Source organism: Martes martes (genome assembly GCF_963455335.1).
Source record: "Martes martes genome assembly, chromosome: 2".
Classification (NCBI taxonomy): domain Eukaryota; kingdom Metazoa; phylum Chordata; class Mammalia; order Carnivora; family Mustelidae; genus Martes; species Martes martes.
The window spans coordinates 150,357,360-150,384,593 of NC_137889.1; the positions used below are offsets into that span (position 1 = coordinate 150,357,360).

General features: G+C 38.8%; 1 protein-coding gene across 3 annotated transcripts in view; it reads left to right on the forward strand.

Moving 5' to 3' along the window:
• Positions 1-27,234, forward strand: part of CC2D2A (coiled-coil and C2 domain containing 2A) — a 135,208-nt gene that overhangs the window by 105,246 nt on the left and 2,728 nt on the right. For all 3 annotated transcript variants that reach the window (XM_080795297.1, XM_080795298.1, XM_080795299.1), the window contains 6 exons: positions 3,242-3,445; positions 8,595-8,684; positions 10,245-10,358; positions 11,887-12,021; positions 23,020-23,142; positions 25,382-25,440. In XM_080795297.1, the coding sequence (XP_080651423.1) occupies positions 3,242-3,445; positions 8,595-8,684; positions 10,245-10,358; positions 11,887-12,021; positions 23,020-23,142; positions 25,382-25,440 (725 nt within the window). The remainder of the gene's footprint in view (positions 1-3,241; positions 3,446-8,594; positions 8,685-10,244; positions 10,359-11,886; positions 12,022-23,019; positions 23,143-25,381; positions 25,441-27,234) is intronic.

Consider the following 27,234-nt stretch of genomic DNA (forward strand, 5'->3'; position numbering starts at 1 on the left):
TGTGAATTTTTAAGGGATTTACTCATGGGATTTTCATAGAGAATCAGTAGCAACACCTGAAATTCTTTTTTTTTTTTTTTTTTAAATTTTTTATTTATTTTCAGCGTAACAGTATTCATTGTTTTTTCACCACACCCAGTGCTCCATGCAATCTGTGCCCTCCCTAATACCCACCACCTGGTTCCCCCACCCTCCCACCCCCGCCCCTTCAGAGTTGTTTTTCAGAGTCCATAGTCTCTCATGGTTCACCTCCCCTTCCAATTTCCCTCAACTCCCTTCTCCTCTCCATCTACCCTTGTCCTCTATATTATTTGTTATGCTCCACCAATAAGTGAAACCATATGATACTTGACTTTCTCTGTTTGACTTATTTCACTCAGCATAATCTCTTCCAGTCCTGTCCATGTTGCTACAAAAGTTGGGTATTCGTCCTTTCTGATGGAGGCATAATACTCCATAGTGCAACACCTGAAATTCTTATAACTACTTTATGTTGTCTCGAGGAAAGTTAAGTTTTTAAAAATAGATTATTTCCGTTAATAAAGTCTTCCTCTCATGTCTTTTTTCTTTCTTGCCTCTGATAGATGAGTGACATGCTTAAAAAGGTGTACCAGGTATTGTGTTTTACATTCATTGGTCAGTAGTCATTAGGCTTTTACTCAGCTGCCCTCTGTCCCCTGCCACTTCACGGAGGCTGATGGGTCCTGCTATGTGTGCAATCCCTGGGCGATGAGCTACAGATGTCCAGAGTCATGAAGAATGTCCAGTTTCTGGCCCGTTTCATTCTGTCAGAGAGATTCTTAGTTAGCTTTGAATGTAGGAAGTCATAGGTGTGAATGTAGCTTGCCTGCTGGGAACCATCTCCACTGTCTCCAAGCCCATAAAATCCATGAGCTGCTGCTTACAGAGACCACGCAGCCGTGACAAGGATTTCTGATCCACGGAGCTGTCAGAGTGTCCAAAGCGAGGTTTTGAACCCATTCAATTTTCTGTAAATACTGACACTAACCTAACGGTTAAAAAAAAAAAAATTGAACCAGTTAAGAATCTTCCACATTCCGTGTTGAATCAAACTGAGAATTTGTCAGTTAGCCCTTAATTTGTTTTGTAATAAACAACCCGAATTCTTCCAATATTTAACTTTCCCTTGGCACTCCTTAGATTACGAAGATGGCACACTCCTCCGTAAATCACTGTTTCGCTCCATGAAACAGCATCCTGGTGGTCTAAGCAAGCATTCATGACCATTAATAGATATTTAATTAAATGCTTACCTTGTGTATGCTTGGGGCAGACAGGAACACAAGATGATTCAAGCACGGGCCCTGCTCTCCCACAGTACTGGGCACGTAGTCAAAATACACAACAGCACATCCAGGTCCAAGTGGTAAAAAAGGTTTTAGGCACAGTTTCTTCAAGGCCAATAGCCAAGACTGATTCAGGGTTCTTACTGCTTTTTCTGGACAGTGCCTACTGCTGCCTCTTAAGTGCACCCCTAGCATCCCGTGTTTAACTCCATAGAATCTCAGGTCAAGTAATTAAGTGCCTGACTGCTGGTTAGTGTTTTCCTCTAGACTAGAAGTTGCCTGAGGGCACTGTTTCATCCTCCTTTTACCACAGAGCCTGGAACCTTTCAGACTCTCAGCAAATAATTGGACGAGTAAGTAAATGAATGAGTTTAAAGGACACAGGGATGAATTCACTGGGTGCTTTTTTCAGCCACTCTTGTTGCATGATTTTCCATCTTTATAAAATTACAATTATTTCTGGGGTGACAGTTAATATCTCCGGAGTCTGTGACACACCCATACCAAACAAATCTTCGGAGCTTACCCTTTTTCATTTATTTATATCTCTGTCCCAATGTGCTGAGCGGTAGGTGGTTATAGTGATGATGATGATGATGGTGTTCAGATTCAGCTGTCAGGGACATCCCGTGAGAGTATATGGCAGGCTTCTGGAAGTGCCTCCATCCTACTTAATCCCCACAACCTCTACCCCAGTCCCTCAGGGGACAGCAGTCAAATCAGTAACAGGAACCACAGTTCAGCTCCAATGAAACAGAAGTCAAGAACAGCTGGGATAGTCTAGATTCGATCTGAAGTCATCAAAAGTAAGGGGATGTTTTCTGTGCACTTGTTCATTCACTCACCAGCATTTGTTAAACACTATATGTACTATGTGCCAGGTGCGATTGGTACTGGAGATTAAAAAAAAAAAAAAAAAACACACAAGATCAAAACAAAATCCCTGATTCTAGGCATCTTGCTCTATGGGGGAGACAGAGTAAACTTATCAGCAGTTTAAAATGCTAAAAAAATAAAAATAAAGCAGAGTATGAGAAGGATAGCTGAGTGCATTTCCCTTCTCAAAACATACATATTTTCAGGCACTGCCCAGAATCTAAATTTCACCTAACAGTTAATTTTTCTAATAAAATTTTATATGAGTTTTATCTTGAAACCCTTTGAAATGTAAGCAACCATATGTATATTTTTATGTAAGCAACAAAAATCTGGTTAAAAAAACACTTAAATATGTGCTTTTTTCAAACTACTGCTTTAGCAGTGTCTTTAGGGGGAAAAATTATGTGTGTCTAAAGGCAAATGAAAATTTCTCTGTTTCATCTGCTTTGAGTTACTATCAGAAGTCTGGGAACTGGTAGCTCATCTTGGATCAGAGAACTGCTTAGAATAAATATAATAAATTTGGTCTTTCTAGTTCTGTTTCCTTTTTCCTGAGACCCATTACAATTATGTATTACATTGATCATGGGTTTAAAACTTAACACACCCACATGTATCTGTCAGTTTGTTATGCATTTAACGTGAGTTGTTCAAGCTTGCCTTTAAGATGTTAGATTTCTGAGCCCCTCTCCCCTCTAAAACCAACATCAAAATACACCAAAAAAAACCTCTGCTTGGTCTCATCACCCAGAATTGGTACATCATAGTTTACTTTCTATAGGTGGCTATAGTTTCCACAGGCTCGCTTCCCTGTTGACTACTTTCTTTCAATCCTGTTCAATATCTTTTAAATACTTGAGGAATCCATCTAATTTTTAGATTATAAATATAGTTAAATGAAGCCCTAGGACTCCAGGGCTTGGCAATAGCGAAAGGGTCACTTAATCATAGTTCCTGAACCACACATTTAGTTCGTGTCAACTGTGGGATCTCAGCGAGTTCTACTGTGTCTCCTGTCATCATCTGTAAACTCCATGGAGTCTTTGTTTTTGAAGTTTGATTCTCAGGAAGATGAGAAATTGCTTCAAGCAACAGAGAAGTTTCAAACTGAATGTGCCTTAAAGTTTCCACATCGCCAGTGCCTCACAACAGTGACGGACATCAGTGGGAAAACCGTCTTTGTCACCCGTTACCTCAAGCCTTTAAACCCTCCCCAGGAGCTCCTGGATGCCTGCCCCAACAACCCCCAGGCAACGGCGGTGAGTGTTTCATAGCCCATCAAGGCTGCTGCTAAAAATGTGTTAAAAGTTTAATATATTGGGGCGCCTGGGTGGCTCAGTGGGTTAAGCCTCTTCCCTCGGCTCAGGTCATGATCTCAGGGTCCTGGGATCGAGCCCCGCATTGGGCTGTCTGTTCAGCAGGGAGCCTGCTTCCCTCCTCCCCCTCTGCCTGCCTCTCTGCCTACTTATGCTCTCTCTCTGTCAAATAAATAAATTAAATATATTTTTTAAAAAAAGTTTAATATATCACCCTCTTAATTACCATGTTTCCTAGTACTTCAGATAGTCACTATATTGAGATCATTAGTGGTGAAAGAAATGATTAACACTTTTTTATTACTCTGAGGCTCACTTTCTTTAGAAAAGTCTGAAGGATGGGGTGCCTGGGTGGCTCAGTGGGTTAAAGCCTCTGCCTTCGGCTCAGGTCATGATCCCAGGGTCCTGGGATCGAGCCCCACATTGGGCTCTCTGGTCCGTGGAGAGCCTGCTTCCTCCTCTCTCTCCCTGCCTGCCTCTCTTGCCTACTTGTAATCTGTCTGTCAAATAAATAAATAAAATCTTAAAAAAAAAGAAAAGTCTGAAGGAACCAGAGACAGTAGTAATCCTTAGTTCATTCTTTCAGTGAACGAATGGGTGCTTACCCTGTCCCTGGCTCTAGACTGGATTCTGGAAATTAACATTTGGAAGATGCTTTACACTTTCAGTGTCTTACATAAACACACCTTCATTATGAGTCCTCCATCATTTCCTGGGATTCAAACCTAGGCCTCAGAATTCAGAACTCATGCACTTTCTACCATAGCAAGATAAGTATTCAGTATTATACTTAATATGATAGGCGTCATTGACTCCAAATGAAGCAAAAATTATTTCCAAGATTTGAGGATGTACAAACATGTAAGCTGTCACCACAGACCACATCCATACTGGGCCATTAAATATGGCTGCAAAGCACCTTCCCCCTCACAACCACACATAACAGAAGCCATATGTTAAACAGGCTATTATTAAATGACTACTGTAACCCATAACTATCTTTAGAGGGTGGGTAGTCTAGGAAGTAGTTGCTGCTAATAAGTCATTAACATAATAATTTAGGAACAGGGTGATGATATATCTATTTGCAGACATAGATACAGCAAAAAAGAAAAACCTGTGTTCCACATATCAGTTACATTTTTTGTTAATCAATTTTTATTAAAAACCATAATAGGGACTTCCCTCTATTCTTCCTAGCATAGTAAATATGCAGAAAACTTCTTTCAGGAGAGAACACTGAGGAGGGATGAATAAAATTTTTAAACCATTTTTAAAATCATGGCTGACATAGAACTAAGGTGAGGGGAAAAACTCAGAGACAGGAAACAATGGAGCAGATTCCACAAGGGTGAGAGCCTGAAATAATGTCTTCTCTGAGGTCGTCCAGTAATTCCTGATGCCTTGTGCTGGGCTTCAAGCAGGCCACAAGGCTGTTGAGGAAGGAGGTAATGTATGGTGCCAGGGCAGGGAGGGAGGACAGGTGAATCAGAGACTCAGGTACAGAGTTAGGACTCTTGACAGGTAATGTCAACAGTGAGTAAACCAGGAAATACCCCGCTTTGCAGAAGGGACCTTGCCTGTCTCTGCCTGGATGGAAGAGAAACGAGAAAACTTTTCCCAGGGAATTTGTAATCAATAAGTTGTATTTATTCACATTTGAGACTGGAATTTACACTGCCTGGATGACCCTCCCCCCCCCCAAAACCAAAAAAACAGACTTCAGCTGAAAATTTAATTGAAAGTGTTCCCTGTTGGGAATGCGCCTAAATCCCTGACAGAAGGAAACACAGATCTTTCTAGAACGCCCTTTAAACTCAGCCTTAAAAACAAACAGAAAATGTTCCAAAGTCTCAAGCAACACAAACATATAAAAGATTATCAATGAAGAAATAAGTCACCATAAAGAAGGTAAGAGTTAACACACACAACACACTGCAGAATTGGGCCACAAAGACTGCAGATAATGGAATTATCAGATTCGTACTATAAAACAGACATGTTTACTCAGTTTAAGAAATCCAGGGAACTGAAAATGTAACAGAACAGTAGACTCTCAGAACTGATAGGAAAAATTATTTAAAATATTGCATGGTACTTATAGAAATATGAAATAGAATAGTTAAAATGAGAAAACAACTGGCTTAAGCAAAACACTAAATATAGTTAAGTACAGAGAGACTTCGTGAACTGGAATATGCATGCAAAGAAATTACTTGGAATATAGAGCAGAGATAGCAAAAAATAGAATATTTAAAGGAAAGGTTAAGAGACATGGAGGATGGAGGCAGGACACCCTGTATGAAAAGAGAAAGACAACGTTCAAAGAGATAGAGCTAAGAATTTAAGACTTGATGAAAGTCAACAATCCTCTGATTTAGGAAGCCCAGTATATCCTACACAAGATAAATGAAATGGAATTAAAATCTAGGCATGTCATGAGAACTACAAAGATGGTCTTAAAAGCAGCTGGAGAGAAAAAACAGATTTTCTATAAAAGAGCAATGATTCAACCAATAGACTTTTCAGCTGCACAAATGAAAGTCAGAGAAGGAATAATATTTGCAAAAGGCTGGAGGAAAATAGCCATCACACTAGTCATTTATATCCAGTGAAGCCAACTTTCACATAAACACTGGGAGAATTTACAACCAAAAGATTCTCAGTTAAGAAATTTATAAAAAAAATATACATCCAAGAGAAGTAAGGATGGTAGTACTATGATTATTAGCATAATAATAAGGAAAATGGGAACTTTGTGAGTAAATCTAAATAGGCATTGTCTTCACATCAATACTACTAGCAATGATGATGGAAAATTGTGATAAAAACAAAAATCCTGGGAAAAAAATGCATATATGTCGGGAAAGGACTGATGAGAGTATTTTAATGCCCTTGTATTTTCCAAGAGGAGAGTGAAGCTATTTATTAACTTTTAAGAGTTTTAAAGTTAAATACTCATGTTGAAACTTCTTTTACTTTTTTTAAGATTTTATTTACTTATTTTAAAAAGAGAGGACACAAGCAGGTGAGGGGCAGAGTGCGAGGGAAGGGGACAAGCAGACTGTGCTAAGTGTGGAGCCCGATGAGGGGCTCGATCCCATGACCCTGAGATCATGATGCAAGCCAAAGTCAAGAGTTGGGGGCTCAGCTGACTGAGCCACCCAGCTGCCCCCATGTTGAAATTTCTAAATCAATCACTTAAAAGAGTAAAAGAAAGTGCATATAGCTTCCAAAGTGGGGGGGGAGATAAAATAATGAAATGGGATGAAGAAGAGAGCAGGGAGAAAAAAAGAAACAAAAAAGTATGAAAAAAAAAGTATGAAAAATAAAAAGCACAGAATAAGGTAGTAGAAGTAGTCTAAATGTTTACTAGCAATCGCAATCAAAGCAAAGGGATTCAACTTTCCAGTTAAAAAACAAAGACTGTAAAACTAGATTTTTAAACTGATTATGGTGGAATTTGACAAGCTGATTCTAATATTCATATGATGGTGCAAAGGGCTGAAGTGGCCAAGACATCCTGAGGAATAAGAAGAACTCAGTGGAGGGATGCCTGGGTGGCTCAGTTGGTTAAACAGCTGCCTTCGGCTCAGGTCATGATCCCAGCGTCCTGGGATTGAGTCCCACATCGGGCCCCTTGCTCGGCACGGAGCCTGCTTCTCCCTCTGCCTCCGTCTGCCAGTGCTCTCTCTCTCTCTCTCTCTCTGACAAATAAATAAATAAAATCTTTAAAAAAAAAGAAGAAGAAGAAGAAGTCAGTGGGGAGATTTGCCATACCATATATCCAGACTATCATGAGACCACAGTAATTAATGGTGTTGGCACACAGATAACAGAGAGAAAAATGGAAAAGAATAAAAAGTCCATTCAAATTTAACCCACTCAAACCCGATGACTGGAAATGAGTAAAGAAAAGATTGACTATTACATAAATTTTACTGGAATCATGGATTTTTACATATTGAAAAAATAAAAATAGATTCCTACTCCACATCACTCAAGAGCAGAGACAGATTGAGGACTTAAATATGAAGGCATTTTTATCTTTATGACTTGAGATAGAAAGTATTTCTTAAACAAGATAGAAAAAAAGCACAAGCTGTAAGGGAAAAAAAAAAAGATACATTTGGCCATATTAACAGTGAGAACTTGGGTTTATCAAAGACACCACAAAGGAAATGAAAAGCCACAAATAAGAAGATGTTTACAAACTGCAGGAATATGAGTCGTAACTCTAATGATGCCTGGGTTTCAGTTTCTAAATACTATTGCTCTCTAAAAAGGAGAAGTGAGTTCGGGGAAATCAGAGAGGGAGACGAACCATGAGAAACTGTGGACTCTGAGAAATAAACTGAAGGTTTTGGAGGGGAGGGGGATGGGGTTAGGTGAGCCTGGTGGTGGGTATTAAGGAGGGCACGTATTGCATGGAGCACTGGGTGTGGTGCATAAACAATGAATCTTGGAACACTGAAAAATATTAAATTAAATTACAAAAAAAAAAACAAAAAAAAAACCTCCCTGGAGAAATGGCTGCTTTCTGGACTGAGCTTGAGAAAATACAAGATGACTGTGAAAAGTCTTCTTACACCAGAAAGTAAGAGACCTAGGAGCCAGTGTGTTCATCTGTGAAAGATGGGTATTAGCTGTGACTTCCTCCATAGGGTGTGTGCGGAGGGCAAAATGACATATTGTGAACACAACACTCAGGGAACAGTTGGTGAGCACTCACTTCATTTTGTACACGTAAATGTCTGTGATACAGGAAACTTTCTTGCAAGAAATGAGGTAGTGGGCGCCTGGGTGGCTCAGTGGGTTCAATCCTCTGCTTTCGGCTCAGGTCATGATCTCAGGGTCCTTGAATTGAGCCCCGCATCAGACTCTCTGCTCAGCAGGGAGCCTGCTCCCCCACCCCACCCCGCCTGCCTCTCTGCCTACTTGTGATCTCTGTCTGTCAAATAAATAAATAAATAAATATCTTTAAAAAAAAAAAAAAAGAAAGAAAGAAATGAGGTAGCATATCCAGCTTTCTATTTTACCACAAATTATTTTTTTTAAACAGGAACTGCTCTGTTATTTTTTGTTTAAACAGGAACTGGTGGCTCGATATGTGTCATTGATTCCTTTCTTGCCTGATACGGTTTCATTTGCCGGCATCTGTGACCTGTGGAGCACCTCTGACGTGAGTAGTTCTTCCTCACAGATTTACAGTTTGCGCTGACTTCATTGAACATGGGCCAACGGTTTGTGTGATTTTAAATTGCAATGTTCATTAGTCCTTATGAAAATCCATTTGGTCATCTGTTTAGCAGACTGAGCTAAATTCTGAAGTATTTTTTTTCTTTCTGGTTCCATTTGACCAAGTTCAGAAATGAAGAAAAAAACATTTGCACAGAGAATAAAAAAATGTTTCAGATGTCTTAATACTGATGTATCCTCCCAGTATTATCTTAACAATATCCCAGCCTTATTCACTTAAAAAAATCAAAATTATGCTCCATATTACACATGGAACTCACATATTCCATAATTTATGGGCTTCTTAAGGCACATGATGTCATTATTGATTCCGTATGTACTTCCTGGTCACCTACCACATATCAGACATTGTACTAAATTCAGGCTATGAGCGAAATAAACATGGCCTCTGCCGTTCATGGGATTTACATTCTGTGTATGTTACATAACATCCAAATGGATCTTCTACGAAACAAACACATATATTATCCCAGGTAGTCGTTCTGCTTCTGGATCTCATGTGGTACTTTGTTTGCATAAAATTAAGCAATATCCTACAACTCCTTTTGAAAGATAGCTCTAAACCAAAGAAGTTTAAGTACACTTTAAATTTTTTTTGTTCCCTGGGATATTTTGGCAACATAACGTTGACATATTAGAGTAACATTTCCACAACCTCAAGACATCTAAAGAAAATATGCGAAGAACAGAATATTCATGTGCCCTTAAGCCAGATTGGCTTTACCAGTCCCTAGAGATTCCCTCACCTCTCTGTGTTTCCACTTCCTCATCTATAAAATGGGAAGAGGAGTACCTCCCTCAAAAGTTTATTCTAGGATTAAATGAGTTCATGCATGCAATGGGTTTAAAACAATTTGGGAGCAGGGGCGGGGAGAGGTGAATAGGCATAACACAAATGATTTTTAGGGCTGTGAAAATATTCTGTGATACTCTAGTAATGGGTACATGTCACTACACCACATTTGTTGAAACCCAAAGACTATACAACACCAAGCGTGAAACCTCCTGTAAGCTGTGGATTTCTGGTGATTCTGATGTGTCAGTGTAGGTCTCTCAGTTGTAACAGTCGTAACACTACTGTGAGTGGATGCTGATAATGTGTGGGGGCAAGAGTGGATGGGATATCTTTCCCTCCAATTATGCTGTGAATCTAAACCTGCTGTAAAAATAGCCTTTAAAAAAGTGTTCAGCACACAGTGAGCTATCATATATAAATTCAAAATGAAAAGTAAAACTTTGACATTTGTCTCCCCCACCCATCGTGTCGATTTTAGAAATCCATGTCATCGGTGTCAGAGAAAATATCATGTTCGTTTGTTTGTTCTAATGAATTAGAAGATAGTACCAAAATCTGGAAAAAGGGTTTTTAAAATAGGTCTTCCACTTTAAGGCACTCATTTTAACAGTGACTTTTTAAAAATCCTGTATGGCAAATCCAGAACGAAGCAGTCAACACAACATCGCTTTTCTTTCTTTCTGTCAGCAATTTCTGGATCTCCTGGCAGGAGACGAAGAAGAGCATGCAGTGTTGCTATGTAATTACTTTCTCTCTCTGGGGAAGAAGGCCTGGCTCATGATGGGCAGTGCGATTCCTGAGGTAAGACCGTGCGGGCTGGCTCCAACAGAGGAGTGTAGTTGTCTAAAATGGTTGTGTTGGGTTCCAGATTATGAACAATGCCCATTTGCATAACAGTCCTTTGAGTTGCAAGGAAAGTGGCCCAGAGATTGCATGGTGGGCAGAGAGAACCAGCGATAAGACATGAAACGGTGGATTCCCTTAGTGATCCAGTGTTACTCACGCTAAGGAGTGAAGGGGGGCTGAAGAAGTGTGGCAAGGGCAGAGATCTCTCCTGTCACGCCCACCGCTTCCTCGGGCATCTGGGACTAACCAGCAGCCAAAGGGGAACCCAGCAGATAACCACCAGGAGCAAAGAAAAGAATGTCAGCAGCTATATTTTGATAATACTGTTACTTTTATTGGACTGGAGATAGCCAACTATTTGAATGTTTCCTCCAGCCCACTGCAAATATCCCCAAATTTTGGGAATGTTAGGGTAATTTGAGGTGCAAGTTTAGAAAGTTCACATGAATTAAAGCAGCTTATCCAAAAAGAGTGTATCCAAAGGAGGCCACACGTTTCCAGGAATCCTTGGGAATTAGATAGCACGAGTTGCCACTGCACAGGTAATATCACATCAAAAACTAATTCATTATCCATCATAATATTTCAGAGAGCCCGGTACAAGGAAAAGAACACTAGTCTAGGAAGTCACGAAGGGTTCAAAGCTCTGCCTATTCCTCATGAGTTGTGTGGCTCTAAGCAAGTCAGTTCACAACTCTGAGCTTTATAAGGAAATCAGGATAATAAAACTTGCCCTCCCTTCCCCAGAAGGCTATTGTGAGCATCAAAGGAAATCCATACATGAGCAGTAAATGAATAAATGCTCACTGTACAAAAAGTAATAATTATAATCCAAGAATACACAAGTATTCTGAGTAAAAAGTTAAAGTACTTTGTCAGGCTCTAACCCCCACCCCACTCCCTACCCCAGGTGTATTCACTGCTAACAGTTTGGTGTGTATCTCTTCAAAACATCTACGCATTTACATAATTATAAATGTATCTCAAACACTAGTTACTGTATTTTCTTTTTAAAGATTTTATTTATTTGACAGACAGAGATGACAAGTAGGCAGAGAGGCAGGCAGAGAGAGAGGGGGAAGCAGGCTCCCTGCTGAGCAGAGAGCCCGATGCGGGGCTCAATCCCAGGACCCTGAGATCACGATCCGAGCCGAAGGCAGAGGCTTAACCCACTGAGCCACCCAGGTGCCCCCACTAGTTACTGTATTAAAAAGAGTTGTAGTCAGATGTAATCAGCCCTCCAAATACTTACTCAACTATCCCTATTTTGTGTACTATACTAGCAGATGCAAACATTTTGCAAAAATGAACATTTGCTTTTATTTCTTAAGTCCAGTGCAACCTAGGACTTCAAACTAATTTTCATCATTAGCCATGAATTTTAGAAATCAGGGGTCCAACTAAAATAATGAATCGTGTATGCAAACTAATCTTGACCTCAACTGTGTAATTAATTAGAAACGTAATGACTATTTTCCTTCAGGGTCCAACTGCTTATGTGCTAACTCGGGAGCAAAGTCACTATTTAATATGGAATCCCTGCACTGGACATTTTTATGGACAATTTGATACATTCTGTCCCTTAAAAAGTGTGGGCTGTTTAATAGGTCCCGATAATGTAAGTATTACCTTTGGATGACTGTTGCTTTCTTTTTTTTTAATTGACCTACTGATTTAATAATATTTTATATATCAAAAAATTTATATGAACATTCATATATAACAGTTAAAGAAATGTAGTGTCAAGCACAGTGGCAAGACTGTCCTAAACAATAACTTTTGGTTGAATTAGTCACTTGATCTGCAGAGAAGCACAATGAGGTTAAAAAGATTAAAACCTTAGATTCAGAGGACCTGAGTTTATGTCCTGGCTCTGTCCTCATCTCTTCCAAAGTACAGTTTATAAGTATCTAACTCATAGTTTTGAGAACTAAGGGAGGCAAACTTACTATCTAAGAAGACTGGGTTCCTTCCTCCCTCCCCTCTTCCCTCCTTCCTCCTTCCTTCCATCCTTCTTTCCTTCCCTTCCCCCTTCCTTTCCCTTTTTAAAGAGAGATTCCTAGTGTACACCAGGTGATTGGGGGCAAACTTAATTATGAAGGATACCATATAAGACAGTGGTTAAAAACACGAGTCACAGGGTCAGACTACCTGAGTTTAAACTTCATCATTTACTAGTTGTGTGAGCTTGGGAAAATTTCTTGTGTCATACAGCCTCAGCTTCTTCACTGGTAAAATGGCGGTAATGGTAGCAATTACACTGAAGAGTGTTGTGAGCCATGGATGAGGTGATCAGTGTAGAGCAGCTAACACACAGGAACAACTCTATACTGTTTGTTATGATTATTTTTATCATCATCATCTGTCTTAGTGGTCTGAACTTTGTGCATCTGTCAGAAAAATCATTTCAGCATGTATCCCCAATGTGTATTTTTTATTGAAGTACAATTAACACACGTGTTACATTAGTTTCAGGTGTACAATATGATGATTCAACAATTCTGCAGAGTACTCAGTGCTCATCTCAATAAGTCTGCCTCTTGATCCCCTTTACCCATCCCCCTACCCACCTCCCCTCCAGCAACCCGCAGTTTGTTCTCTGTATTTAAGGGTCTGGTGTTTTATCTCTTTTTTGTTTTGTTTCTTAAATTCCACATACAAGAGGTCATGCGGTATTTTTCTTTCTCTGTCTGACTTATTTCACTTAGAGTTATATCCTATAGGTCCATCCATGTTGTCACAAATGGCAAGATCTCATTCTTTTCTATGACTCAGTAATATTCCAGTGTGTGTGTGTGTACACAAATACATATATATATCTTCTTTATCCATTCATCTATCAGTGGACACTTGGGTTCTTTCCATATCTTGGCTATTGTAAATAGTGTTGCAGTAAACAACAGAGGTGCATATATCTTTTCAAATGAATTGTTTTCATTTTCTTTGGGTAAATACCCAGGAGTGGAATCACTGGATCATATGGTAATTCTATTTTTAATTTCCTGAAAAAAAAATACTGTTTTCCATAGGGGTTGCACTTTTTAGTGTTAACCATAGTGGTTACTGGTTTCCATAGTGGAAAATACTATTTTCCATAGTTTGCATTCCCACCAACAATACACGAGTTCCTTTTTTTCTACATCTTCACCAACACTTGTTCTTTCTTGTGTTCTTTATTTTAGCAATTCTGACAGGTGTGAGGTATTATCTCATTGTAGTTTTGATCTGCACTTCTCTGATGACTAGTGATGTTGGAAATCTTTTCATATGTCTGTTGGCCATATGTATAAGACATCTTCTATGGAGAAATGTCTGTTCATTTCTTTTGTCCATTTTTTAATTGGATTACTTAGGGGGTTTGTTGTTGTTTTGGTATGGAGTTCTATAAGTTCTTTATATATTTGGCATACTAACCCTTTATCAGATATATCATTTGCAAATACCTTATCCCATTTAGTATATTGTCCTTTAGTTTCGTTGTGTCCTACACTGGGCAGAAGCTTCTTATTTTGATGTAATCCAAGTAGTTTATTTTTGCTTTTGCTTCCCTTGCCTCCTCAGGAGACATATCCAGAAAAATATGGCTACAAGCCAATGTCAGAGTAATTACTGCCAGCACTCTCATCCAGGATTTTTATGGTTTCAGGTTTCATATTTAGGTCTTTAATCAATTTTGAGTTTATTTTTGTGTACAGTGTAAGAAAGTGGGCCAGCGTCAGCGTCATTCTTTTGAATTTTTTCCCAAAACCATTTGTTGAAGACACTGTCTTTTTCCCATTGCATATTCTTGCCTCCTTTTTGAAGATTAATTGACTATATAAGCATGGGTTTATTTCTGGGCTCTCCATTCTGTTCTGTTGATCTATGTGTCTGTCTTTGTGCCAGTACCATACTATGCTGCTTTGATTACTACATCTTGATACCAGGAATTGAGATATTTCTAGTTTTGTTCTTCTTTTTCAAGACTGCTTTGACTATTTGGGGTCTTTTGTGGTTCCATACAAACTTTAGGATTATTTGTTCTAGTTCTATGAAAAAAAAATGCCATTGGTATTTTGATAGGGATTGCATTAAATCTGTAGATTGCTTTGGGTAGCATAGAGATTTTTGCTTTGTTTTGTTTTTAATTTTGAGAGATGGTTTTATTTAATTTTTTTTACTTTTTTATTTTTTCCAGTTTTCCAAGATTCATTGTTTATGCACCACACCTTAGCATAGACATTTTAACAATATTTGTTCTCCCAGTCCATAAGCATGGAATATCTTTCCATTTGTTGTGTCATCTTCAACTATTTTCATCAATGTTTAATAGTTTTCATAGTGTAGGTCTTTCACCTACTTGGTTAAGTTTATTCCTAGTTATTTTGTTATTTTTGGCACAACTGTAAATGGGATTGTTTTCTTCATTTCTCTTTCTGCTACTTCATTATTAGTATATAGAATTGTAACAGATTTCTGTATATTAATTTTGTATCCTACTTCACTGAATTCAATTATCAGTTCTAGGAGTTTTTTGCTGGCGTCTTGAGGGTTGTCTTTATATAATATCATATCATCTGCAAATAGTGAAATTTTTATTTCTTCCTTACCAATTTTAATGCCTTTTCTTTAATTGTTTGATTGCTGTGACTAGGATTTCCAGTACTATGTTGAATAAAAGTGGTTATAGTGAACATCCGTCTTGTTTCTGATCTTAGAGGAAAGTATCTGAGTTGTTCACCATTGACTGTGATGTTACCTGTGGGTTTGCCATATATATAGCTTTTATTATGTTGAGTATGTTGCCTCTAAATCTACTTTGTTGAGAGTTTTTTTTTTATCATGAATGGATACTGTACTTTGCCGAATGCTTTTTCTTCACCTGTTGAGAGGATCATATGGTTTTTATCTTTTCTCTTATTAATGTGATGTAGGATATTGATTACCTTGCAAATACTGAACCACCCTTGCCTCCCTGGAGTAAATGCCACTCAGCAATGAATGATTTTTTAAAATATATTGTTGATTTGGTTTGCTAATATTTTGTGGAGGATTTTTGCAACTGTGTTCCTCAGAGATGTTGACCTATATGTTTTTGGTTTTGGGTTTTTGTAGTGTCTTTGTCTGGTTTTGGTGTGAGGATAATGCTGGCCTCATAGAATGAATTTGGAAGCTTTCCTTCCAAATCCATTATTTGGAATAGTTTGAAAAGAATAGGTATTAACTCTTCTTTGAATGTTTGGTAGAATTCACCTGTGAAGCCATCTGGTCCTAAAATTTTGTTAGGAGTCTTTGTTTTTTTTTTTCTTTTTTGTTTTTAATTTATTTGACAGACAGAGATCACAAGTAGGCAGAGAGGTAGGCAGAGAGAGAGGGGAAAGCAGGCTCCCAGCAGAGAGCCCGATGCAATGCGGGGCTCAATCCCAGGATGCTGGGATCATGACCTGAGCCAAAGGCAGAGGCTTTAACTCACTGAGCCGCCCAGGCCCCCCATATTGGGAGGTTTTTTTATTACTGATTCAATTTCATTGTTTGTAATTGGTCTGTTCAAAGTTTCTATTTCTTCTGGAGTCAGTTTTAAGTTATATTTAGGAATTTATTCATTTCTTCTAGGTTGTCCAGTTTGTTGGTATATATAGTTTTTCATAATATTCTCTTATAATCATTTGTATTTCTGTGATCAGTTACTATTTCTTTCATTTCTGATTTTGAGTCCTTTTTTCTTTTCTTTTATCTTTTTTTTTTTTTGCTCTATGGGTCTGGATAAAGATTTACAAATTTTTTTTATCATTTCAAAGAACCAGTTCTTGGTTACGTTGATCTTTTCTGGGGTTTTTTGGTCTCTATTTCATTTTTTCTGCTCTAATCTTATTTCCTTCCTTCTACTGGCTTTGGGCTTTTTTGGTTCTTCTCTTTCTAGCTCCTTTAGGAGTAAGGCTAGGTTGTTTATTAAAAATGTTTCTTAAGGTAGGCCTATACTGCTATAAACCATTCATTATTTAATAATGTTATTTAGCCTCCACCTATTTGTGTTCTTTTCAAATTTTTTCTTGTGATTGATTTCTAGTTTCATAACCATTGTGGTCAGAAAAGATGCATCATTTGATCTCAGTCTTTTTGAATTTATTAAGACTTACTTTGTGACCTAATACATGTTGTATCCTGGAGAAAGTTCCACGTGCACCTAAAATGTTCCTGCTGTTTTTGGATGGAATAGTGTGTTTATATCTATCTGTTAGGTCCATCTGGTTTAACATGTCATTCAAAGAATTGTTTCCTTGTTGATTTTCTGTCTGGATGATCTATCCATTGATGTTAAGTGTTGTGTTAAACTTCCCTACTATTATTGTATTACTGTCTATTTTTTCCTTTATGTCTGTTAGCAGTTGCCCTAAGTATTAAGGTACTCCTATCCAGGGTGCATAGATATTTACAATTGTTATAATTCTCTTTTTGGATTGTCCCTTTTATCATTATGTAGTATTCTTCTTTGTCTCTTGTGACAGTCTTTGTCTTAAAGTCTATTTTCTCCAATACAAGTAGAGCTACCCCAGTTTCTTTTTGCTTCCACTTGTGTGTGTTTCCTTCCCTTAATTTTCTTTTTTTTTTTTTATTTTTTATTTATTTGTCAGAGAGAGTGAACACAGGCAGACAGAGTGGCAGGCAGAGGCAGAGGGAGAAGCAGGCTCCCTGCTGAGCAAGGAGCCCCATGCGGGACTCGATCCCAGGATGCTGGGATCATGACCTGAGCCGAAGGCAGCCGCTTAACCAACTGAGCCACCCAGGCGTCCCTCCTTCCCTTAATTTTCAATCTTCATGGACATCAGAAAAAAAAAAACCACTTGAGCATGCATCCACAATATATTATTTTTGTTTATAAAATATATTTCATTTGTACATCAATATATTATCATACAGGGAAAAAAACTCTTAAAAAAGGAATTAGAAGATCTAATACCTGGGTACCTGGGTGGCTCAGTGGGTTCAGCCTTTGCCTTTGGCTCAGGTCGTGATCTCAGGGTCCTGGGATCAAGCCCCACATTGGGCTCTCTGCTCACTGGGGAGCCTGCTTCCCCCTCTCTCTTTGCCTGCCACTCTGCCTACTTGTGATCTCTTTTTCTGTCAAATAAATAAGATCTTAAAAAAAAAAAAGATCTAGTATTTCCTCCTCATATTTCTGGTGAGTGCAACCTACTTTAAAGACCACTAGTCTAGGGGCATCTGGTGGCTCAGCCAGTTTAGCGTCTATTGCTCTCAGCTCGGGTCATGATCTTGGAGTCATGAGATCAAGCGGTGTGTCAAACTCCAGATTCTCTCCCTCCCTCCCTCTACCCCTCCCCATTCACATGCTCTTGTTCTCTCATAAATATACCTTTTAGGGTAGTCTACCCTTTACAGTAACTGCTAAAATAAGAGAAAATATATGCCAAGCACCCAACAAAGTACCTGTCTTTCATAGGTCTTCAGCAAATGGCAACTATTATTAATTGCAAGTTTGAAGAGCCCTGTGGAGTGCCATTCTCATGTTCATTACTTTTTTAATTAAAAGCATTATCATAATCATGAGTGAACTGCTAAGCTTCTCCTATGTTTAAAGAACCATGTTAAGGCCATTTGTAATCAAGCAGAGTTAACAGGCATTGAGGAAGCCCTCAAAGAACTCCACTCTCTGTCAAAATTATTATTAGTCCTCAAAACAATTACTGTGTGGTTGACTAATTACGTAATGCCCAGATTTCATGAGAAAGACCCCCCTCCTTACTAACAAGAAGCACAACAGTAGCTCATGATGTTGAGCATCCTTCATGGCAGCTGTTCCAAAGCTGCTCTAAGCCTTGGCCTTTCCTGGTAGAGGACCTTACCCTCACTAGCTGGTCTGATACTGTGCTCTAAAACCTCCACTGCCCTCTGCTCCACCACACAGCTTCTCTGGACTGTCAGCCATTCTCCTCCTGTACTCCTTTGCCAAGAAATAAGTATCTCCCCTTTCTACCTATGTTTCACTTTCCACTCTTACTACAAGACCTGTCTCTCTACTCATTATTACAACTTGCCCCTATATTTTTTTTTCTTTCTCTATCTATTGATATGCTCAGAAGTCCAACAGTCCCGAAATACAGGCATATCTCATTTTGTTATGCTTCATTATATTCACAGATACTGTGTTTTCTTACAAATTAAACGTCAATGCCAACTCTGTGCCAGGCAAGTCAGTCGATGCCATTTTCCAACAGCATTTGCTCACTTTGTGTCTCTATGTCTCTGTGTCATGTTTTGGTAATTCTTGCAACATTTCAAACTTTTTCATTATTATTATATTTGTTATGATGATTGTTATCAGTGATGATAATTCACTGAGAGCCCAGATGATGGTTAGCATATTTAGCAATATTTTTTAAATTAAGGTATATATATTGTTTCTTTAGGCATAATGCTATTGTGCACTTAATAGGTTACAGTATGCTGTAAACATAATTTTTATATGCACTGGAAAACCAAATATTCATTTGACTTCCTTTATTATGATACTCACTTTACTGCAGTGGTCTGGAACCAAACCACAATATCTCAGAGGTGTGCTTGAATGCTTCTGCCAACCCAGATACACCCTAAACTACCACTGCCTCTACTTCCTTTGCTTCAAGAATTCTTCAATTACTAATTATATCCCCTGCTTCTATGTTCCCAGGAAACTCAGACTTTAACCCTTTTAATAATTTAGTTCTCCCCACTCCCTCCCCACCATCCTATAGAAATTCAATTCTAAGAAGTACCATTGTTTTGCTAATGGATAAATAAATCCAATGGTTTACTCTCACCTTCGTTCTCTTCACCTTTTCTGTGGTACATGACACTACTAACACCATCTTCATGAAAACAAACAAACAAACAAACACTTTCCCCCACCTTGGTTTACAGATAAAGAACTGTTTGATTTTCATTTTCTCTGCAAGAGTTTCTTAGGTTTCTTTCACTGGCACTTCTTCCCACGGCTTCAAAGTCAAGGGTTGATGGAGTGGAGGGGGATGGGAGGGATAGGGTGGCTGGGTGATGGACATTGGGGAGGGTACAGCTATGGTGAGTGCTGTGAATTGTATAAGACTGATGAATCACAGACCTCTACCCATGAAACAAATAAAACATTACATGTTAATAAAAAAATGTTTGGAGACCACTAAAAAAAAGAATAAAGTAAGCTAAATGAAAAAAAAAAGTCTATGTTCCTGAATATTCTATATTTAGATTTCTTGCAGGACCACACCTATTATTATTAACTGTAACTCTGTACAGGCTATCCTGGCAGAGAAGTTCTAATCCTGTCACTAGCCCCAGAATCTGTCTTTGGATCCTGAATTTTCACCTCTCTGCGAGACACCCAAGGGCTTTATTAAAATCTCAAACTTGGGAGCACCTGGGTGGCTCAGTCCATTGAGCAGCTGATTCTCAGTTTCGGCTCAGGGCATGATCTCAAGGTCCTCAGGGGGATGGCGAGTCTGCTCAAAGATTCTTTCCCTCCCTCACCCTCTGCCCCTCCCCACTGCTCATGCATGAGTGCGCGCTCGCACGTTCTCTCTCGCTCTCTCTCTATATATAATAAATCTTTAAAAATAAATCTAAAACTTGGCCATCCAAAACTCAAATCATTTCCCCCTTGCCTCCAAAACCAGTTCCTCCTCCTGGCTTCCTGTTTCTATGACGTCAGTTACCTAGATTCACTCCTCAGAACTGTCTTTGATTTTTCTCTCTCCCTTACTTCCTCCTACCTCAATCATATTAACAGATACCAAATCATACAGATTCTACCTGTTGTTTCCCAGGCCACGCCATAATTGTTTCAAACCCTAATTAACTATAAATAACCAACTAAATCTCTCCAACTCAACCAATTATTTGGTACGCTGATAACTGATTAAACCTATGAAATTGGCTTCATCACTCTATGGCTCAAAAAGTATATAGATTTAAGAACAAATTTCTCACCTCAGATTTCAAAGTCCTGTATAATCAGACCTCGACTTTTTCCAGCACTATTTCCCACTACTTTTCTGTACATTCCCTACCCTACAGTCAAACTGTAGTTCTTAAAGACCTTGCCTTCTTAAAACAATTTGATTTGAATTCCAAGTACCAAAGCCTCCCTAACCTCACTGGCTGCCCCTTCTCTGCATCCGTTGCTGCTTTTTCATTATTTCTCCAAATTTGAAAAATCAGATCCTCAAAGTTCAAGTTCATCAAACATCTTTTCGATCTATACCTCCTCCCTAAGAACATATATATGCTGATAATCCCCAAATGTATATCTCTAGCTCACCTAGTTCCCAGAACTTCAGACTCAAATATCCAATTGCCTACTCATCATCTTCATGTAGATGCCAGACATACAACTCAAACTTAACATGCCCAAACTTGAATTCCCATTTTCCTTTTGCAGTCTTTCTGATCTAGTAAAGGGCAATTCCATCAGTCCAGTTACTTGGGCCAAAACCCTTGCAGTCACTTTGATTCCTTTCTCTCTTTCTCCCACATCCTATTCATCAGCAAATCCTGTGGGCTTCACAGTATATCCAGAATCTGACCATAGCTCACCAGTTTCACTGTTACTATTTGATCCACACTACTGCAGCTCTTACCTGGATTATTTCAAATAGCCTCCCAACTGGAGACTTCAGTATTTGCCTTTACCACCTTGGGTCTAGTCTCAAAACAGCAGAGAGTATTAGTGTGAAAATAAAAGACTATGTCACCCCCTGCTTAAAATATTCCAGTGTCTTCCTAGCTCACTCTAAAATCAAAGTCTTTAAAATAATCCACAAGGCCTTTTATGACCTGACGGCCATCCCACCACCACTCCCCATCTTCCACTGATGTCATCTCTTACCTGCTGTAATTTGCTCATTCCTCTAAAGCTACCATCTTCCTCACTGATCCTCAACACATCAAGCAGATTTTGCATTTGCTGTCTCCTCTGCATAGATGACCTTTCCCCTTACTGGATAGCTTTATAAATTTCTCTCTCATTTCTTGCATTTCTGATCAAATGTCATCTTTCCAGCAAGAATTTCCCTGCGCACGCTGAAATTTCATGTCTTCCCATGTTTTCTCCACAGCCCTTGTACAGTTACCTGTTGCCACCGTAAAGACAGTAAAAACCCATCCCCAAACTAAATGGCCTCAAATGGTTATTCTTATGAATCTCTGGGTCAGCAGGACAGCTCAGCTTCATATGTGTTTATTCTGGGACTTGGCAGAAGCACAAAAAGGCAAGCAGGAACACACAAAGCCTCTTAAGCTTAGACTCAGAAGTTACACACAAACACTTCTGTCCCATTCTACTGACCAAACATCAAGGAGCAGGGAAATCTATTTCACCGCATTTAGTGAGAGGAACTGCAAAGTAACATGGCAGAGTGTAGATATATGAAGGGGTGAAGAATTGAGGTCAGTGACACAATCTACTACATCATGTAACATCATCTGAAATCCCATATATTTACTTATTTGTTCACACTATCTTCTCACAAGCTCCTGCATAAGGGCAAGAACTTTGTTTGATTGATTACTTTATCCCTAGTGACTGAAATTGGGTCCAAACATAGTAGATACTTGAAAATTTGTGGAATGGACAAATTTACCACTAATGCGTACGTCGTTTAATACACCTACTGTATACCAGAAGCTATGCTAAATGCTAAAGATACAGTGGTGACTAACACACATGGCAAATGTCTTCAAGACAACACTGCCATATCTAGTGAGGAGACAGGTGGATAGGCAATTAATAACAGTAATAAATTAGCTAACAACTACTGAGCATCTACGATATACGAGGCATTGTTCTAAGAGGTGAATTAACTAATCTACCTCAGCAAACTTGAGGTGGGTACTATTATCCCAGTTTCATAGAGGAGGAAAATGAGGTACAAAGAAGTTAAATGAACCACCCAAGGGATGCATGGGTGGCTGTCAGTTAAGCGTCTGCCTTCGGCTCAGGTCATGGACAAAGTCTCACACTGGGCTCCTTGCTCAGCGGGGAACCTGCTTCTCCCTCTGCCTGCTGCTCCCCCGGCTTGCGTTCCCTCTCTCCCCTCCTCTCTCTGACAAATAAGTACATAAAATCTTAAAAAAAAAAAAAAAAATCATCCAAGGTCACACCATTAGTAAATGTTGAGGCAGAATTCAAACACAAGTGGCCTGATTCCAGAACCAATATGCTGCATGCCTCAACACGAAAGGTGCTATTTAGAGATTGCAGAGTGCTCTGGAAGCAAAGACGAGATACGTAACTCAATTATGAGGCTAGGAAGAACAGAGAAAAGCCACTGAGAAAGGAAAAGCTTTGTCTATCTTCTCCTTAAAAAGTTTTTTCTTATTAGAACTATCTTATTTTGTCAACCTATAATCAGTGGTGAAGTGCACCTCAACTTCAGATGTAAAAATATGAAAAAGTGGCTAATAACCATTTTATGATGCCTCTGATTGTAAAATGCATGCTGGTTTTACAAATCAAAATAGGCCAAAAAAAAAAAAAGTGCATCCTGTCCTCTTGCTGTCTGCTTCCTCTATACATACATGCACATACACGCATCTATATATATATCTGCCACCATATATACTAATGTAGTCTTATCTTTTTTAGATTTGGTTTAATATTCAACGATATGACTCCCCACTACGGATAAATTTTGACATCACCAAGCCCAAGCTATGGAAATCTTTCTTTTCAAGAAGTCTACCATATCCTGGCCTTTCTAGTGTTCAGGTATATAATCCTTTTATTAACAATGTAGACAAAGGGGGCACCTGTGTAGCTCAGTCAGTTAAGTGTCTTTTGATTTCGGCTTGGGTCATGATCCCAGGGTTGTGAGATAGAGACCTGGGTAGGGTGCCACACTAGGTGTGGAGCCTGCCTAATTAAGATTCTCTCTCTCCCTCTCCTTCTGACACCCCCTTCATCCCCACCCCCTCTCTCTTTCCCTCTCTTAAAAAAAAAAAAAATTAGACAAAGTAAGGAATTTGAAATCATTATACTGGGTAGCCAGATATTTTTTGACCCTTAATTCTACTCGTAGATATTCAGTCAAAAATAATGTTTTTCAAACTTAGTTGAGCCCAACTCACAGTAAGAAATTACCACCATATGGGGGCACCTGGGTGGCTCAGTTGGTTAGGTGACTGCCTTTGGCTCAGGTCATGGTCCTAGAGTCCTGGGATCGAGTCCCACATCAGACTCCCTGCATGGCAGGGAGTCTGCTTCTCCCTCTGACCTCTCTCCTCTCATGCTCTCTCTCTCTCAAATAAATAAATAAAATCATTAAAAATAATAATAATAAAAAATTAAAAAAAAACCGGGGTTCTAAAATAAAATTAAAAAAAAAAGAAAGAAATTACCACCATATCATGAATCAGTATATAAATATTAAGTTTTGATATAATAAGCCTCATGACATAAAGTACCTCAAAATATATTCTATTTAATTTCTTAAATGCTGGTCTCAATTCACTAAATTAATAACTAAATTTCATGACTGCTATTAAAACATGAAATCAAATCACAGGTCACGATCCAGAGGGTCATAGCCAGTGGTTAAGTACTAAGCATGAAAAGATTACTTTTAAAAAAAATTTTATTTATTTATTTATTTATTTGACAGATCACAAGTAGGCAGAGAAGCAGGCAGAGAGAGAGAGGAAGGGAAGCAGGCTCCCTGCTGAGCAGAGAGCCCAATGTGGGGCTCGATCCCAGGACCCTGGGATCATGACCTGAGCCGAAGGCAGAGGCTTTAACCCACTGAGCCACCCAGGTGCCCCGAAAAGATGACTTTTAAGTAGTAAGCATGAAAACTGTTTACTAAAACTTAATTTGTTAGCTATATATGTGTGTATGTGTATGTGTATACTGAGTGTATAATACATATATTTTTTACTGTGATCCAGACCTTTCCAAAAAATAAAAAAAAAAAGGTTTAAAAAACAGTGCCCTACAGAAATTCTTCCATGTGTACAAGGTGACATATACAAGATTTTCCATAGAAACATTGTTTATGGGCACCTGGGTGGCTCAGTCAGTTGAGCAGTTGCCTCGGGCTCAGGTCATGGTCCAGGGGTCCTGGGATCAAGTCCCGCATGGGGCTCCCTGCTCCCCAGAGTGCCTGCTTCTCCCTCTCCCTCCCCCTCCCATTCTGCCTACTTGTGCTATCTCTCTGTCAAATAAATAGATAAAATATTTTTTTAAAAATTGTTTATAATACCCAAAGAACTGTAATTACAGAAGAGACAAATTATGTAGAGTATATAATGGAATATTTTATAGTAGTTACACAAATGAATCAACATTAATAAATCTTAGCACTCTAAAGGTGTGGATGTTATTATCTCTAAATATAGTATTAAGGGAAAAAAGAAAAGGTGCATATTCACAGCATAAAACTATTACATAGACTTGTCAAATCACTACTTTGTACACCTGAAATAACTAATGAAACATTGTCAACTAAACTTGAATTACAAAAAAAAAAAAAAAAAAACTATTACAAAAAGTTTAGAAAACACCCAAACCAAAACGAAACAATGTTTGAGAGAACATAAATCTGCAACTAAATCATAAATACATTTTATTAACTTGCCTATCTCTACCGACTATGATAGAAACACTGGGAGGGCAGGAATTTTTATTCATGGATATATTCCTATCACCTGTAAAAGTGCCTGGCACAAAGTAGGTACATGTTGAAAGTGCTAAAAAATAAATTCAGGTCATAGCTACTTCTGTGATGAAAGAGGAAAGAGAAGAAATTAAGAACTACACAGCAGTATAATTTATTTGTGGTATTGTACTTATGGTGGGTTATGGGAACACTGGTATCCGTAATAGTATCCTCTGTATCTGAAGGAATGTCTCAGATTTCATAACTTTTTAAAAGATTTAGAAAAGAATGGATAGCTATTCAAATTAAGTGTAAGTGATTTCTAGAATTTCTGAACTATTTTCTCTTTTATAGCCAGAAGAACTAATTTACCAGCGCACAGACAAAGTGGCTGCAGCTGAGCTACAAGACAGGTCATATGATACTCATAAATCCACATGCAATCTGTCACTGGGAGTGTAATACCAAACTAAGCAATTCTCAGCCTGGATCAATAATTTGAGCAATTAAATTTAATTCATGTTCACAGACAGATACCAAATACAGATATGATCTCTAAATCCCATAGCTCAAAGGGAGGTCTTTGTACCAGCGTGGCGTGGAACAAACACAAGTGACCTCCAGCAATGACGATAGTTCTCCCAAAACTTCACCTCAGATGAGAGCTCAGCATCATATTATGGGTCTTGTTCAGACTTACCATAATCCTCACCTTAGTTAAACATGCCTCTTTTGTCCAGTTAGTGACTTACTGAGCCTCAGCTAGCTTATAAACCTAACACATGGAGAAAGCTGGTAAGAGTCCCTGTAATTCTTAACACCCTGTAAAACAAAACTTCACTCGTCCGGTTTTGCAAACATGGAAACCAAGGTTCAAAGGGCTCAACGTACTCGCTCAGTGTCAGAGGCGGCTTCTGAGCCCAGTCAGATCTTTCTGATTTCAAAGTCTGTGTGCCCTTTCTACTGTATCAAGCTGTGTTAAAGAGCAGCATGTCAAATACTCAAGAATAAATGTGACCCTTTCTAAGGTATTATTACTAAAAGACTCCAATTTATTCTCAATTTCAAGTTTTAAATAAAGCCTTACTGGAGATCCCTACCTAGACAACTAATTCCCCCAAAAGTTTTTGTTTCTTCTGATAGGTTCAGGATACTATTAGACCCACATTATTTATTTATCCAATACTAATGAAGCGCATGGCAATTCAACCATACTCTTGCTCAGATCATCTTGAAAACCAGAACAAAAACATGTATAACGTGCCAAATGAGAAGAGGATCCTCTAGCTATTAAGCAGTGGGGAGCTAGCTGGGTCCCCTAAACCTATGCATTTGGTTAGGAATACCCAAGAGGCCTTAGAATTGGCAGGGTTTCAACTCAACCCAAGTTTCCCCTGCCATTTTCTTTTTTTTTTTCCCCCTGCCATTTTCAAGTCATCTTGCCTCATACTGTCCCCACGTAAGTAAAATTGGGACAGTATCCCCCTCATAGTCACAGTTAGGATTAAATAAAAATGAATAGAAAGCATTTTACATAGTACCTGCTAAATGAAAGCTCAGTAAATGTTAGCTATTTTCCTTTATTCTGTTTGCAACTTTATTTTTGATATCCTGCTTTGTAGTTAATATGATAGGTATTGGATCTATAGGATGTAAAGCTTAGTAATGATGGATATCCTAAGAACAGTCTTAAGGAAATTCAGAAAAATAATCCTCATAAACAGAAGTCACAGCACATGGTAAAGAATCAATACACAGCGTTAAAAGACCTACAAATATTTAAGGCTTTCAGGGTGCCTGGGTGGCTCAGTCGTTAAGCATCCACCTTTGGCTCACATCATGATCCCAGGGTCCTGGAATCGAGCCCCACATCAGGCTCCCTGCTAGCGGGAAGCTCTCTCCCACTCCCCCTGTTCATGTTCCCTCTCTCATTGTCTGTCAAATAAATAAATAAAAATCTTTAGAAAAAAAATGTATTTGGGGCACCTGGGTGGCTCAGTGGGTTAAAGCCTCTGCCTTCAGCTCAGGTCATGATCTCAGGGTCATGGGATTGAGCCCCACGTCGGGCTCTCTGCTCAGTGGGGAGCCTGCTTCCCCCTTCTCTCTCTGCCTGCTTTTCTGCCTACTTGCGATCTCTGTCAAATAAATAAATAAGATCTTTAAAATGTATATATATATATATATACACATATATGTATGTATGTGTG